This window comes from Callorhinchus milii, unplaced genomic scaffold (genome assembly GCF_018977255.1).
Source record: "Callorhinchus milii isolate IMCB2004 unplaced genomic scaffold, IMCB_Cmil_1.0 Scaffold61, whole genome shotgun sequence".
Classification (NCBI taxonomy): Eukaryota; Metazoa; Chordata; class Chondrichthyes; order Chimaeriformes; family Callorhinchidae; genus Callorhinchus; species Callorhinchus milii.
In genome coordinates, this window is record NW_024704802.1 from 105529 (window position 1) to 123933 (window position 18405).

The 18405-nt window shown below is 46.4% G+C and overlaps 1 protein-coding gene across 1 annotated transcript; it reads left to right on the plus strand.

The window, feature by feature from the left end:
- The first annotated feature begins 3520 nt into the window (after positions 1–3520).
- Positions 3521–13254, plus strand: LOC121848044 (NACHT, LRR and PYD domains-containing protein 3-like). The gene is made up of 6 exons (XM_042345568.1): positions 3521–3607; positions 4047–4218; positions 4388–4453; positions 5248–7036; positions 12580–12605; positions 13235–13254. Exons 2-6 carry the CDS (start codon positions 4113–4115, stop codon positions 13252–13254), a joined length of 2007 nt encoding a protein of 668 aa, XP_042201502.1. The 5' UTR covers positions 3521–3607; positions 4047–4112.
- The last annotated feature ends 5151 nt before the right edge of the window (positions 13255–18405 follow it).

The following is an 18405-nucleotide window of genomic DNA, read 5'->3' on the forward strand; positions in this document are numbered from 1 at the left end:
CCTCCTGCTTCTCCTCCATTTACGTCTCCCAGTCCACTAATGTCCTGTCAGTTTGTCTGACAGACAACAAGGTCTGGATGAACAAAAACTTCCTGCAGCTGAACGCCTGCAAGACAGAAGCCACACTATTAAGCTGCCGCCACTCTCTTCGTTCCTGTAGGTCCAAACCCCTGAACTTCCCCAGGATCTCGCCCAAACGCAAGAAACCGTGCATAACCTAGGAGTCAGGTTAGATCCACAGCTTTCCTGTCTCCCCCACATCCGTTCCCTGACCAGAATTGTTTTTTTCCATCTCTGTTACATTGCCCGCTTCTGTCGAAAACTCACACCCACAGCAGCCACCTCATCCGCGCCTTTGCCACCTCCCAGCTGGACATTCCAAATGCCCAAGATCCACCATAAACAACATTCAATTAACTCCGCCATCCAGATACTAACCAACACAAAGCTCTGGAGTGTCACCACACCAGTCCTTGCCAGGCTGCACTGGCACACAATTTCAGAACGGATCGACTTCAAGTTCCTTTCTCTCATTTTCAAATGCCGACATCTATTTCATCGACATACTCAACCCACAGTCGTCCACCCGCTGTCTCAGCCAGGCCTGCTCCGGCCTCCTGTTTGGCCCGCCGCCTCCGCTCCACTATCGGTGGTCGTCCCTTGAGCCACTACGCCACAAAGCTCTCTAAGTCTCTCCTTCAACCTTGCCGCTGGTTGATGGTAGGGGCGTGAAGGCGAGTTGTCATTGAGTGGTCCCAGCGAGATAAACTATGGACAGACATTAGGTTCAGTGAATAGTTTTAGTTGTGTGGCTTTTTGTTAAACTACAGCAGTGAGACACAACATACACGCTCGATACCACATAGACACTTTTCATCTAAAATATGTAATATCCGACAGGCAGCCTCATCCACCTGCTTCTTGTCGCCCACAACCAACCCTCTCTGCCCTCCTCACCACCATCAGCAGCTACTACCTCGAGCCCATCCTACATTCCTCCGTCCCCATCTCTCCCTCCTCCTTCTCACCTACCATCACCTCCATGAAACGCACCACCTGCTGCCTCGACCCCTCCAGACCAACTTGCTGGTCACTCAGCTCCTCTTCATCTGGCCACTATTGGCTGACATCATCAACCAGTCCCTCCCTACGGATCAGACCCGCCCACCTCAAAACTGCTGCCACACACACCCTTCCTAAAAAAAACCTTCGCAAGATCTCTCAAACCCCAGCCATTACTGCCCTATTTCTAAACTTCCCTTCCTCGCAAAAGTCATAGAGCGCATTGTTGCCAAACAACTGCGCGCACACCTCTCCTCCCACTTCCTCTACGAACACCTCCAATCCGGTTTATGCCCACAGTGCAGTGACTGCACTTATGAAAATAACAAACGACATCCTCTTTATCTGTGACCAGAGCTCCCTCTGCCTGCTTATCGTCCTGGACCTCTGCGCTGCGTTCGACACTGTTCGATCATGCCATCGTCCTCCATCGCCTTTCCTCCCTCATCCATCTCAATGGGACCGCACTCGCCTGATTCGAGTCCAACCTCACAAACTGCCAGCAGTACATCTGCACTCACGGCTTCTCCTCCCGCTCTCAACCGGTCACCTGAGAGTACCCCAAGAATCCATCCTTGGCCTCCTCCTCTTACTGATCTACATGCTCTCTCTTGGAGATGTCATCCGGAGATATGGGGTACATTCCCACATGTACGGGGACAACTCCCAACTATTTTTCCTGCTCTCTCTTCGACCCCCAATCCCCTGATGTTCTGTCACCTGACTGTCGGATCTCAGGGGCTGGATGAGCGTGAATTTCCTTCAGCTGAAAGTTGACAAGACAGAAACCATATTATTTGGCTCCCGTCAACGATTGAAGTTTCACGGTTCTCACCTCCTCCACAAACCCGACCGACCCTAAAACTTTCCGAACCCATTCGTAACCAAGGCGTCACGTTCGACCAACAAATATCCTTCCTCTCCCAAATCCGGTCCCTCACCAGCACCGCTTTCTTCCACTTCCGACGCATCGCCCGTCTCCGCCAATATCTCACCACAAAAGCAGCTGAAACCCTGGTTCATGCCATTGTCACCTCTCGTCTGGGCTATTCTAACGCCCTCTCACGCCGGCCTCCGATCCATTCGTGAAATCCAGATTATTCAGAAATCTCACCCGCACCAAACTCCGCTCCCCGATCCCCCAGTCCTGGACAGACTGCATAGCTGCCTGTCCCAGAGAGGATCGACTTGAAGATCCTCAACTTGACTTCAAATCCCCGCACTGCTCTGCACCACCCGACCTCTCTTACCTCCTCTCTCATCACAACAGTGCCCGTTGCCTTCGCTCCACTGGATCTGGCCTCCTCCTTGTCCCCCGAATCATCTGCCACCAGCCAATACCCCCGAGGAGCTCTGGAACTCCCCTCCTCTCTCCCTTCGGCTCGACCCCACTCTTCCTATTTTCAGGTCTCTGCTGAAAACATTTTTTTCGATCGCGCCATTGGTCACCTTGCACTCCCACCCCCACCCCCACACACACACCACTGCTTGGTCCCAAGATCCGTTACTGTGAAGCTCTGAGACGCTCTGGGGAGCACTATATAAATCCAAGTTGTTGTTGTAGACATAGTAGTTGGCAATCTGCAAGCCATAACACTGAACATCACTCTATTCCAGACAAAAGGAATGTTCTATGTGGCATTCGTATAAACATAATATGCACACAAAATAATACTAGTTGTCTTGATTTGATTTAGCTGCATATCACGTAATAAAAATCATTCCATAATCAGGAAGACAACACAAAGCGAATGTGACTGTGAGTCTTGTGGGAGAATGCGACAATATACAACAACAATTTCCCTCAAATAGCGATGGTGTGAGAGACCAATTTTGTTTGGTGTTTATTTATCCAGAATACCGGGAGCGACTCCTTTGTTTTAACAACAGCAGAGCAGAACAAATGGGACTTGGTTTAGTGCCCCAGTCTGAAGTTGGCAGCTCAGCAGTGCAGGATACCCAGCAGTGAACTGCTTTGCAGTGAGAGGATAGGAGTTCCATTTCCGCCGTGTGGCTTCAACCCTCAAAACGCTCTGATAGGTTTATCTTAATAGATTAAATACACGTGTCGAAAATCATGAGGGATTTTGAGAGTAGAGAGGCCTATAACTGTTTTCTTGGAGGGTCCGTGAATGAGGGACAAATACTTAAGATAATAGGCGAAAGAACCAGAACAAAACAACCTTTCTCCGCAACGGGAATGATGCCAACTGAGCCAGGCTGGCAGTTCTCTTCATGTGAGCTTCCAAATTGTATTTTAGGCCAATGGATGTTGGTTTATTAGATTTTTTGCAACAATACATGGTAATATTTCCTGAAATATATTTTTTAGAGAATACAATAAATCATGTCTGACTTATGTTTTTACTGGTTACTAATAGGCACAAACACCTTATTCACCGAGACCCTGGCCTGTACACGGGTACCAGCTGTACAGACTGACAAGTTCTATCGGGACAGATTGGAACAGGCCATTGAGGAAGGCGTGGAGTACATCAGCTCAAGGCTGACACAGAAGGAATGCTTCAGCCCCCAGGAGCACAAAGTAGGTTTGAGTCAGAGGTTTCCCTTTCATTTGTTAAAAGCTCAGCAAGTCTATGCCTGTCTGCACGGCTCATGTGCTGCTGTTATCAGGAAATCAACAGAATGGCAATCAACACTTAACCAGCCAGTTATGTTATACGCAGGACATGTAATCTATGTTTGTAGTGGAGCAGTACTGCACAATGTAATAGGTGTCTGTTTATAAAGCACCGTTCTCGTGGCGAGGCAGTCTCAAGGCACTGACAGTTGAAAGTTAGAGCCCGAGCTGGATTTGGGAAGGGAAGGGGAGGGAAAATGATCAAGGCATAATACAGAGGAAAGCAGTTTGTGGAGGGAAGAGATAGCAAATCCAGCCACGCCAATTGGTCTGGGTATTGCTGATCACTGTCACTGTTCATGTGTCACTCCATCTTCAATACATTAATGCTCACTCTCTGCAGAAACTCACTGAGCTCACACACAGTGGGCGGAAGAGACAAAGCTCTAAACTTCTTCTGAACCTGGTGATGGGGAAAGGTTCCCAGGCCAGGATAGTGATGTGGGAATCCTTTGTGAAAATGAGGCCAACTTTGTACAAACTGAACAAAATCATGACTGAAATACAGGAACAAGGTGTATTATACATATTACCATGGGCCGAATGGCCTCCTTCTGTGCTGTAACATTCTATGAATGTGTGATGGTACGCAGTGTCTCCATTCTGTGGCGAGTTACAGATTTTACTCAAATAGTATTGAGACAAAGTTCATTCAAGCTAGTAATATTAATTCTATTCAAACAGGTGCCAGTCTAGTGAATGAGGTGACCATCGACCGAGGTGTACCAGATGTCTCCAGTGATATGATAGGTATGAGACAATGACAAGATACAAGCCAGTCAATCACTTCCGAAATAAACAGTTCAAAACTTTTCCATTTACATGGTGATTTCCAGAAAACTCAAATGAGGAGGAGAGAGGGTAGTAGGCAGACACAGAGGGAGAGGAGGGGAGAGGGGAGGATTGGAGATAAGGAGTGAGGGGAATGATCCTTATTGGATTCTTAGATTATTTCAGCAAATATTGATTTGGTATGATTTTTCTCACAATAAATCAGAGATGACGTCTCACAAGCCGTCATATAATGGTCTGAAAATCTCCATGGTTTGAATGCCATTCAGATTATTTAACCCTTGTTTGTCTGGCTCAGTTGGTATTCCTCTTGTCTCGGAGTCAGAGGTTGTTCAAGTTCACATCAACAGGACTAGTTGACACTCCAGTTCAGTTCTGGGATGTGCTGCGTTGACGCAGATGCCACCATTGGGATACCAAACCGAGGTCGTGTCTCCCTTTTCAGATGGACTTTGAAAACACCAAGATACCATTTGAAACGAGAAGGGAGTTTGTCACTTCCGGTTTCCCGGCCAAAATCTCATAAATAAATGTGGTGACTCACTTAACAGCGGCATGTGGGACATCGCTTTGCACAAATTAGCCGCTGTGTTTGCCAGCGAAAGACAGACACTACACACTAGGGTTAAGCTAGTGCTGCGCATTGGACAGTCCTCCTGCCTTGAAAGGCCTTGCATTGAATCGAAGTATTATTGTTTAACAATGCTCAATAATCCTTCTATTTACTTTATTATTTAATATTCAACATGAAGCGATTCAGCGACTGCACAAGGAGACGTTACAGAAACAATGTGAGAAACTGGAAGTGAAGACCATCCTGATAAAGGAGAAGGTGAGGACGTTTCAGTTGGTTGATCGCTACACGGAGTTAACAATCATTTCTGATCTCCGCCACTGGAAACTGGTAGAACATGAGCTGCTGGCGAGAGGCAGAGACCACGAGGAGTGGAGACAGAAGCAACTCCGGGGAGAGCTGGAAAAAATCCGAACTGATAAACTGTTCCACAGCAGCTTCTCAAAAATAAATAATTTACCTTCTTCTCAGGGAAGCGGATCTGACCCTCCTACAGGGACGTCTGCAGTAGTCAGTGGAGTGGCTGGGATTGGAAAAACAACCATGGTGCAAAAGATTGTCCATGACTGGGCCACAGGCAAAATCTATCCTCACTTCCACTTTGTATTTGTTTTTCAATTCCGAGACCTGAACAGACTTCACGACCGAACAACGCTGAACCGCCTGATCGTGGAGCAGTATCCTTACGTCAGGGGTGTTCTGGATGAGCTGTGGAAACACCCAGAGACATTGCTCTTTATATTTGATGGTTTGGATGAATTCAGGACAAGGATTGATTTCGCTGACAGTCGGAGAGACACAGAGCCTCAGCGCAGGTGCACAGATCCTGAATTCCGCTGTAAACTGTCTGACATTGTGTACAGTTTAATACAGAAAAAGCTGCTGCCAGGCTGCTCAGTGCTGGTGACCAGCCGCCCCACTGCATTACATTTACTGGCAAAGGCTCAGGTCAGTGTCTGGGCTGAAATCCTGGGATTTGTGGGGGAAGAGAGAAGGGAATATTTTCACAAGTTTTTTGAAGATCAGGAGGTGGCGGCTGCTGTTTACAGCCACGTGGAGGAGAACGAGCTCCTGCTCACCATGTGCTTCAACCCGTCCTACTGCTGGATCCTCGCTCTGTCTCTTGGTCCCTTCTTTACACGGACACACAGCAACAAACAGCGAGTTCCCAAGACAGTCACACAACTCTTCTCCTATTATATTTATAACATTCTAACACATCACAGTGTCAAGATGGAAAGCCCCCGTGATGTGATGCTGAAGATTGGTGAGATGGCCTTCGCTGGAGTCTCCCAGGGAAACATTGTCTTCAGTGATCAAGATCTGATCCAATATAACTTCCAGCCTTCCCAGTTCCTCTCTGGCTTTCTCGTTGAACTTGTGGAGAGAGAGTTTTCAGAGCACAGCGTGGTCTACACATTTCCGCACCTCACCATCCAGGAGTTTGTAGCCGCACTCGCTCAGTTGCTGACTCCGAATCCAGAAAGTATTCAGGATTGCTTCCATCAAGCTCACAGTAAAGACGACGGCCGGTTTGAGATATTCCTGCGCTTTGTTGCGGGTCTCTCCTCCCCACGGGCAGCTCAACCACTGGAGGAGTTTCTGGGGCCATTTGTTCATCAGACAACCTGTGCGGTGATCGATTGGCTGAAGGAAAAGGTTAAAACTGAGATCAGAGCCACAGACACCGTCACTGGGAAAAGGAAGCTGCTGAACACACTCCACTACCTGTTTGAGTCTCAGAATCAAGCCCTGGCACAGCTCACACTGGGCTCCGTACACACACTGACATTTGGTGACTTCTCTTCAGCGAAAGCATTGAGACTGACACCGATAGACTGTGTTGTGGTGTCTCAGGCCATTGGACTTTGTGACACAATAAATCAACTGGATCTGAGGAGCTGCTACATTCAGGGTGAGGGTCTCCAGCGTCTGGTTCCTGCCCTGCACAAGTGTCAGACATTGCAGTAAGTTAACTCTATTTTGTAAACCTTATTCTTATTATTTTTATATCAAACTCATACTCCAGGATTCTACTGACATTAAGCACCAGCTGATCAATGGGAGAATGGTGTCACACAGCAGGTGGGAACAGTGGGAGACATTGTGATGCCCTTCACACACCACAATCCTGCGCTGGGTGATTTGGAGGTGAACGGCTGACATTCACTACACACCTGACTGCTCCACACCCTGAGCCCTGTGGTGAAATTCCCAGATTACTGATGTTATTGGGATTCGTTCCTGATTCCCGACTGGAATAGTCACTTTATTGATTGTATTGTAACTTGATCCCAGGTCAGACAGAGCAGAGATGCCATTCGGTGGTTCCTGGTTATTCATAAAGGAGATGGTTTTCCTGACCACAAAGTCTCTGACACACAGACACCCTTCCAAACTCTAACCCTCTGAGCTTCCCCCAGAATCCCCAGGACTCACTATCTTGTACCGTGTGGTTAGGCCGGAGGCTTCCTGTGTCCTCTTTTCCCGGCAGTAGCACCTCCCCCAGTGCTGTATTCCAGGGCGAACGGACCTTCGCTGGCTTGGCCATCCCATTTATCCAGTGGCAGCCACACCCTCTCTCCAGTACAATGTTATAACACTGGTACAAAATAATTCACCCCAAACACATCTCCCTCAGCCTGATATCAGTCTGACAGGTATAGGCTCCCCTGGCCCTGGTGAAGAGACTCCATTTCCAGCTCCTGAGATCTCCTGGTCACAGGGATTCCGTTTCCCAGATCTGGAGCTCACAGACTGTGGAGAATGAGAGAATAGAAACATAACCCATGGCCTGATCCTGAAGATTACACGCCGGGCTGGCAGAAGCAAGACGTATCATTATTATCATTGTGATTATTATTATCCGATCCTGTCTCTCACACCAACTACACTTTGTCCCCACAAACGGTTGTGTTTCTCTGTCACTCCCACTAAACACACATGCTACACACACATATCTATTCTCGCCCAGTCTCTCCACTTCTTTCTCTCTCTCAGTCTCTGTATCTCTCCCACAAAACACACTGCATATCTATCTCTCACTGTCTTCCTCTCTTAAGCTGTCATTCGTTCTCATAGTCTCTCTCTCATTCTCTGTCAATCTCTCTTTCTGTCACTTGCTTTCACTCAAAGTCTATCACTCCATCTCACTCTCTCACTGCCTCCTCCGTTGGGTCTCTCACTCTCACTCTTTCCCACAGTACTTGTTAATATATTTGTTCCCTGTGTGTCTCTCTATCACACACAGAGTCTCTCTGAGTCTTTCTCTCTGAGTTACTGACTGTTTCTCTATCAATCTCTCTGTCTCCTCCACAAAACACAGGCACCACAATTAATAATATATTCTCCCTCTCAGTCTCTCTCTTCACTAACTCTGTCTCAGTTTCTTTCTTTTGCAGCTATTCTCTCTCTTCCAGTCTCTCTAATTCTCAATCACTCTCTCTCTGTCTCTCACACAAAACGCACATTCACTACACATTTGTTTTTCACTCTCTCAGTCTCTGAATGCATGAGAGACTGAGAGAGAGAGTGACTGCGAGAGAGAAAGAGACGGAGAGAGGGAGAAAACGACTGTCAGAAATAGACTGACACAGAGAGAGTTTGGCAGAAAGAGATACCGAAAGAGAGAAACAGAGAAGCACTGGGAGAGAGAGATCGAGAGAAAGAGAATAAGAGAACGACTGAGTGAGAGAAAGTTAGAGCGAGATACCGAGAGAGAGAGACTCAGACAGAGAGGGAGAGGCACTGCGAGAGAGAGACTGTGAGAGAGAGTATGAGATAGAAACGGACACTGAGAGAGAGAGAAACTGTGAGAGAGAAAGAGAAAGCGAAGGACAGAAAGAAAGAGATGGACGGAGAAAAAGAGAGAGAAAGACTGAGAGGGAGTGACTGTGAGAGAGAGAGAGAAAGAGACTGGGAGAGATATACCCAGAGAGAGAGAGACTGCGGACAAAATATATTACAAACTGTATTGACTGCGTGTTTTGTGGGAAAGACAGTGAGAAAGACAGAGAGAGAAAGACAGAAAGAGAAAGACTGAGAGAGAAAGAGACTGATGGCGAGACGAAGAGATAAACAAACTGAGAGAAAGGGAGAGAGACTGTGAGAGGAAATGAAACTTGTAGCGACAGTGTGTTTTGTGGGAGAGATTCAGCGAGAGAATGCGAGAGATACTGAGACAGATTGAGAGAGAGACTGAATAAGAGAAAGACAGTGACAGTTGGAGAGAGAGACTGAGAGATGGAGAGAGAGAGAGATATTGACACAGGGAGAGAGATAAATTGACAGAGATAGACAGGGAGAGAGACTGAAAGAGAGTGAGATAGAGAAAGAAAGAGAGAGCAATAGAATGACAGAGAGACAGACAGATAAACAGAGAGAGAGAGAGAGAGACAGAGAGAGAGAAATAGAGGCAGAAAAAGATATTGAGAGATAGATAGCGAGGCAGTGTGAGAGGGAGAATGAGAGACACAGGGAGAGAGCATTAGAGAGAGAATGAGAGAGAGACTGAGTGAGAGAAAGATAGAGCAAGGGACACAGAGAGAGAGTGAGCGTGAGAGAGTGAGACTGGCAGAGAGAGACTGGGAGAGAAAGATAGATAATGAGAGAGAAACTGAGGGAGAAAGAGAAAGCCACAGAGAGAAAGAAAGACTGAGACAGTGACGACGCGAAGGAGAACAACATTGGGAGAGATAGACAGAAAGAGAGAGAGACTGAGAGAAACTGTCCAGAAAATACATTGCAAAATGTAGTGATGTGTGTTTTGCGGAAAAGACAGAAAGAGAGACGGGGAGAGAAAGAGACTAAAAGACACTGTAAGAGAAAGAGAGAGTGAGACTGGGAGTGAAAGGCTGATAGAGAGACTGAGAGAAAGAGACTGATAGAGAGACTGAGAGAGAGACAGAATTAGATGGATAGAGAAAGAGAGAGAGAGACTGTGAAAGGAAATATAACATGTAGTGACTGTTTTCTGGGAGAGACAAAGCGAGATATTTTGGGAGTGACAGAGGGGGAGACTGAATAAGAGAAAGACGGAGTTAGAGTCAGAGCGAGATTGAATGGGAGAGAGAGAGACTGTGAAAGAGAAAAAAATGTGTATTTTAATGACTGTGTGTTTTGTGGGTGAGACAGAGACTGAGAGAGCGAGACTGAGAGAGAGTGAGAGAGAGAGGCAGAGAGACAGAGACTGACAGATAGAGTTACAGAGAGAGAGAGAGAGTCAGATAGAGAGACTGAGAGTGACAGAGAGAGCGTCTGCGTGAGAGAAAAGCCTTCAGCTCCCCTCTCGACTCTCTTCCCCCTCCTCGCTCCCTCCCTTCCCTCCCTCACCCTGACCATTTCCCCCCTCCTCGCTCCTTCCCTCCCCTCACCCTGACCATTTCCCCCCTGCTCGGTCATGACCCAACTGTGCAGCGCCTTGGGACGTCCTCCTGACGTGAAAGGCGCTTTATAAATGGAATCTTGTTGTTGTTGTTGAGAAAGAGAGACTGTGAGAGACAGAGCGAGAGAGAGCTACAAATGGACATACTGAGCGAGAGAGAGGGAGAGAAAGTGAAAGCCAAAGAGAAAGAGAGAAATAGACTGAGATAGAGAAAATGACTGTGAGAGAGTGACTGAGAAAGACTGTGAGAGGAAATGTATTATAAAGTGTAATGTCTGTTTGTTCTGTGGGAAAGACTGAGAGAGAGAGAGCCTGAGACAGACTGAGAGAGAGACTGAGACAAAAAGAGGCTGAGAGAGACTGAGAGAGAGAGAGGGGCTGAGAGAAAGACAGAGATAGAATGTGAGAGGAAATATAACGTGTTGTACTGTGTGTTTTGTGAGAGACACAGAGAGAGATACAGTGAGAGAGACTGAGGCAAAAACAATATTATAACGTGCAGTGACTGTTTGGGGGAGACACAACGGGAAAATCTGAGTATGACTGTGAGATAGACGGGGACTGAGAATGTAAGAGGGTCACAAAGAGAGACAGAGACAGAAAGAGACTGAGAAAGAGGCTAAGTGAGAGAAAGACAGTGAGAGACAGGGAAAGAGACTGAGAGAGACTGAGAGAGAGAGAGAGAGAGAGAGAGAGGGTGAATACATTATAAAGTGTAGTGACTTTGTTCTGTGCGAGACATAGAAATAGGCTGAGAGAGAGACTGAGAGAAAGAGTGACACAGATAGAGAGAATGCGTTAGAGAGAGAGCCAGAGAGAGAGAGGGACTCAGAGGGAGACTGAGAGAGGGTATGAAAGTGACTGTGAAACAAAATATCTTATGAAGTGTAGCGACTGTATTTTGTGGGAGAGACAGAGAAGAAATCTCAGAGCGACTGAGTTAGATAGACAGAGAGAGACTGTGAGAGAGAGAGAAAGAGAGAGAGAGAGAGAGAGAGAGACTGAGAGAGAGAGAGACTCAGAGAGAGAGACACTGACAGACAGACAGACAGACAGACAGACATACATACAGACAGACAGACAGTGGAAGAGAGAGAGAGATTGAGTTAGATAGAGAGAGAGACTGAGAGAGAGAGAGAGAGAGAGAGAGCGAGAGAGAGAGAGAGAGAGCGCGACTGATAGAGAGAGAGAGAGGGAGAGAGAGAGAGACTGAAATGGAGAGAGAATATATAATAATATGCAGTGACTGTATGTTTAGTAAGTGAGACAGAGAGACAGAGAACAGAGATATTGACCGAAAGAGATTGACTGAGTGACACAGAGAGCGATAGAGAGAAAACATTATAGCGAAACAGAAACAGATGCTGATAGACACAAATCAATAGAGAAAGAGGGGGGGGGAGAGAGAGAGAGACTAAGAGAAAAAATATTTTCAACTGTTGCGATGGTGGGTTTTGTGGGGGAACAGATACACAGTGACAGAGAGAGAGAGATTGGGAGAAACTGCGGGAGAGAGAGACTGTGGGACAGCCACAGAGAGCCCGAGAGATAGACTGAGAAAGATGAGAGAGATTGTGAGATAGACTGAGAGAAAGAGAGAGATTGAGAGAGAAAGCGACTCCGAGACACAGAGTGAGAGAGAGACTGGGGGACAGCTCACAGAGCCTGAGAGATAGAGGCTGAGACAGTGAGGGCGGGAGTGAGAGAGAGAGTGAATGATTTTGAGAGAGACTGATAGAAATAGAGAGACTGTGAGAGAAATATGTTATAATGTGTGTTATAATGTTTTATAATGTTATAATGTAACTGTGTTTTGTGGGAGAGGCAGAGAAAGAACCTCAGAGAGAGAGAGACAAAGTGAAAGAGATAGAAGGAGAAAGAGAGAGAGATATGGTCAAATAGAATATATTATCAAACGTATGACTGTTTTGTGGGAGAGACAGAGAGAGAAAATCAGAAATACATAGAGAGGGAGTCTGTGATGTGTGTGTGCAGATGTGCGTGAGTCTCTGACCCTGGTCCCAGCGCCTTGGGACTTGCTCCCCACGTGAAAGGCTCCTGTATATACATGTAAATGTGTATTGTGTTGTTACACTATATTACCTGTGTTTGTGTCCCTGTGTCCAGGCTGTGGGGCAATAATCTGGGAGATTGTGGAGTGAAGCGACTGTGTGAGGCTCTGAGGAACCCGCAGTGTAAAATACAGAGTCTGTGGTAAGTAACGCAGTGTTTCCAGAGTCTGAATGACTCCAATATCTCAATGTGTTTATTGTGACTGTCTGATCACTGCGGTTGAATATTGTGACAGGAATCGGTGTGACAGTGTGAGGTCACAAGCCATCGTTTACATCAAACTCTCAACATGTATTAATGTGTGGCGTGTGTATGTATGTGTCTCTGTGTCTCTGTGTGTGTGTGACTGTTATCAGAAATATTTGCAACTATCTCTAACTATTTTACAATGATCCGATTCCAGTTCACCAATTGGTTGTGTTAAGTGCCTTTATAGAGGTCAAAACAGCAGGAAATACAGAAATAAAGGAAATAATAAAATAGTACAAAAGACACAAAACAGTACCGACCGGACTCCTGTCACGGCCCTGTTCGTCTCTCGCACTGCTCCGCTACCCTTCCCGAGAGATATCTAACACAACTTTGTTTAAAGGCACCTTAATAACTCCAGCCAAAGCTGTGTTTTTTTAAGAAAAAGAGCTCCTTCTACGGTTATATCCATAATATGTTTCAATTCTCCTTTAACCACATTTTATTCTCTCCTGATCAGTCCCTTCCTCCAGTGTGTAAGTGTGAACAGACTTTCTGTGTCCTTGTATGTCCTGACCTTATATTGAAATTGTTTTGAGTTCTGCCTTCAGTCACTGAGTTTTGCAGCTTTTGCACTTCTATTTTATATTCTTAAACCACACATTAACATAAACCCATGACAATTATTGTCACCCTCACTCGACCCCATCACTCCCCATCCTCGCCCGACCCCATCAGTCCCAACCTTGCCAGACCCCAGTGGCTCCCCATCTCACTGAGGATCTAGTTCAAGATCATTGTCCTCACCTCATCCATGTCCTTGCCCCTCCTTATCCATGTCCTTGCCCCCCCTTCCCTCTCTGACCTGCTGACTCCCTACCAACCTGCCCGCTCCCTCCGTCCAGCGGGCTCTGGGCTGCTCCATGTCTCCCGCCCGACCCGCCCTCCCATCGGTGTCCGGGCTTTCAGCCTCTCTTCCCCACACTCTGGAACTCCATCCCACGGTCCCTTCCCCTCACTTCCTCTCTTGACTCCTTCAAGGCCGGTCTTCAGACCCTTCTCTTCCATCGTGCCTTTGGTCTCCCTCCCACCTCTCTGCCTTCCCTCACTACTACCCCACCGCTCCCGCATACTCGGGCTCCGACACCTGACTGTTCAGCGATTTGGGACGTCCTCCCGAATTGAATGGTGCTCTGTTAATGGCATTTTGTTTATGTTGTATATTTGTGTCTGTGTGTGTGTAATTGTGTGCGTCTAACTTTGTATGTGTGTTTGTGGGTGTGTTTTTGTTTTGATGTGTGTGTGTATTTGCATGTGTTTTCGTGGGTCTTTTCGCATGTGTGTGTGTTTGTCCTTGTTTCTGTGTGTGCACTTTTGTGTGTGCCTTTGTGAGTTTGTTTGTGCGTGAATGTCTGTGTGTGTGTTTGTGTGTTTGTTTTCGTGTTTGTGTGTGTATGTGTATATTTGTGTGTGTTCGTGTGTGATTTTGTTTATTACATGTTTATGTGTGTTTGCTTGTGCGTTTTTGTGTTTGTGCGTTTGCGTTTGTGCCATTTTGGTTATATAAGTTTGTGAGTGTTTTTAAGTACATAAGCACCTAAGAATTAGATGCAGAGTAGGCCGTTCGGCCCTCGAGCCTGTGCCTCGCCACTCCATAAGATCAGGGCTGATCTTCAGACCTAACTCTAATTACCTGCCCTATCCCCATATCCCCCAATCTCTCCATTTTTTAAAGAAATCTATCAGTCTCAGCCTTCAAGATGTTCATGGACTGACCATCTACAGCCTTCTGGGGATTGAATTCCATAAATTCACTGCCCTCTGTGTGAAGAAATGTTTCCTCAACTCTGTTCTAAAAGGCTGTCCCTTAATTTTCAGACTGTGACCCCTGGTTATAGATTCTCCTACCAGGGCAAACAATCCTTCAGTGTCTACTTTATCACCCCTTTAAGAATCTTACATGTTTCAATAAGACCTCCCCTAATTCTTCTGTACTCCAGAGAATATAGCCTGACTTTATTCAGCCTATCCTCACAGTTCAGTCCACTCATCCCATGAACTAACTTAGTGAATCTACGCTGCACCCCCTTTTTATGTATGTGTGCGTGTGTGGGTAAGTGTGTATTTGTGTCTGTGTTTGTGTGTGCTGGTGTATGTGTCTCTGTGTTTTGTGTGTGTTTGTGTGCCTGTGTGTTTGTCTGTGTATTTGTGTGCGTGTGTGCTGGTGTGCGTGTTTGTGTGTGTGTGTGTGTGTGTCTATGTGTGCGCACTCCTACATCCTTTCCGGCATCAAACAAACTGTGAGTGACAGTGGGTTACACACACTGTGTTTACTCTGATCCCTGTTACGTCTCTGTGTCTCTGATCTCCAGGTTGGACAGTAACAATCTGACAGCTGATTGTACCGAGGATCTGACCTCCGCTCTCAGCACAAACCACTCACTGACGGAACTGCACCTGAGTTATAATAATCTGGGAGATTGTGGAGTGAAGCGACTGTGTGAGTCTCTGCGGAACCCGGAGTGTAAAATACAGAGTTTGAGGTAAGTAACATAATGTGTCTCCAGAGTGTGAATGACTCCAATATCTCAATGCGTTTATTGTGACTGTCTGATCAGTGCGGCTGAATATTGTGACAGGAATCGGTGTGACAGTGTGAGGCCACAAGCCATCGTTTACATCAAACACTCAACATGTATTAATGTGTGTGTCTGTGAGTGTGTGTGTGACTCTGTCTGTGTGTGTGTGTTTCTGCGTGTGTGTGTCTGCTGTTAGAAACATTTGCATCTATCTCCAACAACTTTACAATGATCCGATTCCAGTTTACCAATTGGTTGAGTTCAGTCACTACATTCAGGTCAAAACAGCAGGAAATTCACAAATAAATGAAACAATAAAATAATACACAAGACACAAAACGGTACCAACCGGATTCCTGTCACAGCACTGGTCGTGTCTAGCACTGCTCCGCTACCGTTCCCGAGAGATATCTAACAGGTGTTTAAAGACACCTTAATAACTCCAGACAAAGCTATCTTTTTTAAAGAAAAACAACTCCTTAAACGGTTATATTCATAATATATTTCAATTCTCCCTTTAACCACATTTTATTCTTTCCTGATCAGTCCCTCCGTCCAGTGTGTATGTGTGAAAAGACTTTCTGTGTCCTTGTACGTCCTGTCCTTATCTTGAAATTGTTTTTGGTTCTGTCTTCAGTCACTGAGGTTTGCAGCCTTTGCGCTTCTATTTTATATTAAAATACATGTTAACATTAACCCATGGAACAACTGTTTTATATTGTCAGACACACTTTAACATTAACCTGTGACTACGCTGTGTGTGAATTTTTATGTGTGTGTGTTAGTCTGTGCATGTGTTTGTGAATTTGTCTGCGTGTGTGCCTTGTGTGTTTCTGTTTGCGTGTCTGTGTGTATGTGTGCGTGTGTCTGTATATGTTTGTCTATGTGTTTCTGTGAGCGTTTGTATGAGTGTGTATGTGTGTCTGTGTGTGCATTTCTTTGTGAGTGTGTGTGTTTGTGTGTCTCTGTGTATTTCTGTGTGTGTGCGTGTGTGACTGTGTGTGTGTGTTTCGTTTTTTTGTCAGTGCCATTGCTTGTGTGTTGGTGTGTGTATGTTTGTGTATATGTGTGTCTTTGTGATTGTGTGTGCGTTTGTCAGTGTGTGTTGTTGTGTGTGTGTCAGCGCCTTGGGACGACCTCCCGACGTGAAAGGCGCCATACAGATGTAATCTTGTTGTTGTTGCTATTGTTGCTGTTCTGTGTTTTTGTGTATGTTCCTGTGAGTGTGTGCGATTGTGTGTGTGTGTTTGTGTATGTTCCTGTGAGTGTGTGCGATTGTGTGTGTGTTTTTGTGTGTGTACCCAACTCTTCCCTTCACAAACTGCAGATCATCCAAATACTGCAGCTCGTGTACTTCCACACACCAGGTTCACCGACCCCATCACTCCCACCCTCGCCCGACCCCATCACTCCCACCCTCGCCCGACCACATCACTCCCTCCCTCGCCCGACCCCATCACTCCCACCCTCGGCCGAACCCATGACTCCCACCCTCGCCCGACCCCATCACACCCACTGTGGAAAGATCCCATCACTCACACCCTCGCCCGACCTCATCACTCCCACCCTCGCCCGAACACATCACTGCCACCCTCGCCTGACCCCATCAATCGCACCCTCGCCCGAACACATCACTCCCACCCTCGCCTGACCCCATCAATCGCACCCTCGCCGGACTCCATTAACTCCCCTAACCCCGGAGGATCGAGTTCAAGATCGTCGTCCTCACGTTTAAGGCCATCGATGGCCTCGCCCCCTCCTCCCCTCTCTGACCTACTGACTCCCTACCAACCTGGCCTCCGTCCAGTGGGTTCCGGGCTGCTCCATGTCTTCCACCCGACCCGCCCTCCCATCGGTGTCCGGGCTTTCAGCCTCTCTGCCCCACACTCTGGGACTCCATCCCACGGTCCCTTCCCCTCACTTCCTCTCTTGACTCCTTCAAGGTCGGTCTCAAGGCCCTTCTCTTCGACTGTGCCTCTTGTCGCCCTCCCACCTCTCTGACTTGCCTCACCGCTACATCACCCCTCCCTCACCCATTACCCCTACCCCATCCCTTCCTCATGCTGGGACCCCACCCCCTGACTATTCACCGCTTCGGGACGTCCTCCCGACATGAAAGACGCTCTATAAATGTAATTTTGTTTATGTTGTTGTGTCTTTGTGTGTGTTTGTAAGTGTGTATGTGTGCGGCTGTTTATGTGTGTCTGTGGTGTGTATGTTTGTGTCGTTTTGCATATGTTTGCGTGGGTGTGTTCGCATGTATGTTTGTGTGTATGATTATGCGTGTTTCTGTGTGTGCGCTTATGTGTGTAGGTTTGTGTGTCTATTTGTGTGTGCATGTTTATGTATGTGTTTGTGTGTTTGTTTGTGTGTATGTGTATTTATGTTTGTGTCTTTGTGTGTGATTTTGTTTATGTTTGTGTGTGTGTTTGCGTGTATATGTTTCCGTGTGTGCGATTGTGTGTATGAGTTTGTGAGTGTATTTGTGAATGTTTGTGAGAGTTTCTGCGTTTGTGTGTGTGTTTGTGTGGGGGTGTTTGTGTGTGTTTGCATTTGCGTGTGTTTTTGTGTTTGTTTGTGTGTATCTGCATACGTATGTTTATGTAGGTGTATGTTTTTATAAAATTTTGTGTTTCCATGTGTGTTTGTGTGTTTTTGAGTATGTGTTCTGTGTGTCTTTATGTATGTTTCTATTTGTGTGTGTATGCTTTTGTGTGTGTGTGTGATTGTGTGCGTTATGTTTGCTTGTGTGCGCACGTGTGTGCGTGTTTGTGAGTTTTTTATGTTAATGTTTGTTTGTGTGTTTCTGAATGTGTATTTGGGTATCTGTTTGTGTACATGTTCACGCAATTTTTTGTGCGTGTATGCGTGTGTTTGTGTGTTTGTTTCTGTGTGTTTGTGTGCATGTGTGCGTGTGTGTAATTTTGTATGTGTGTCTCTGTGTGGGCGTCTGTATGTTGTTGTGTGTATGTTTGTGTGTTTGTTTGTGTGCGTGAGAGTGTATGTATTTTGCTGTGTGTGTTTCTGTGTGTATTTTTGTATTTCTGTGTGTGTCTGTGTGTGTGTCCGTGTCTGTTTATTTGTCTGTGGATCATGTGTTCGGTTGTTTGTG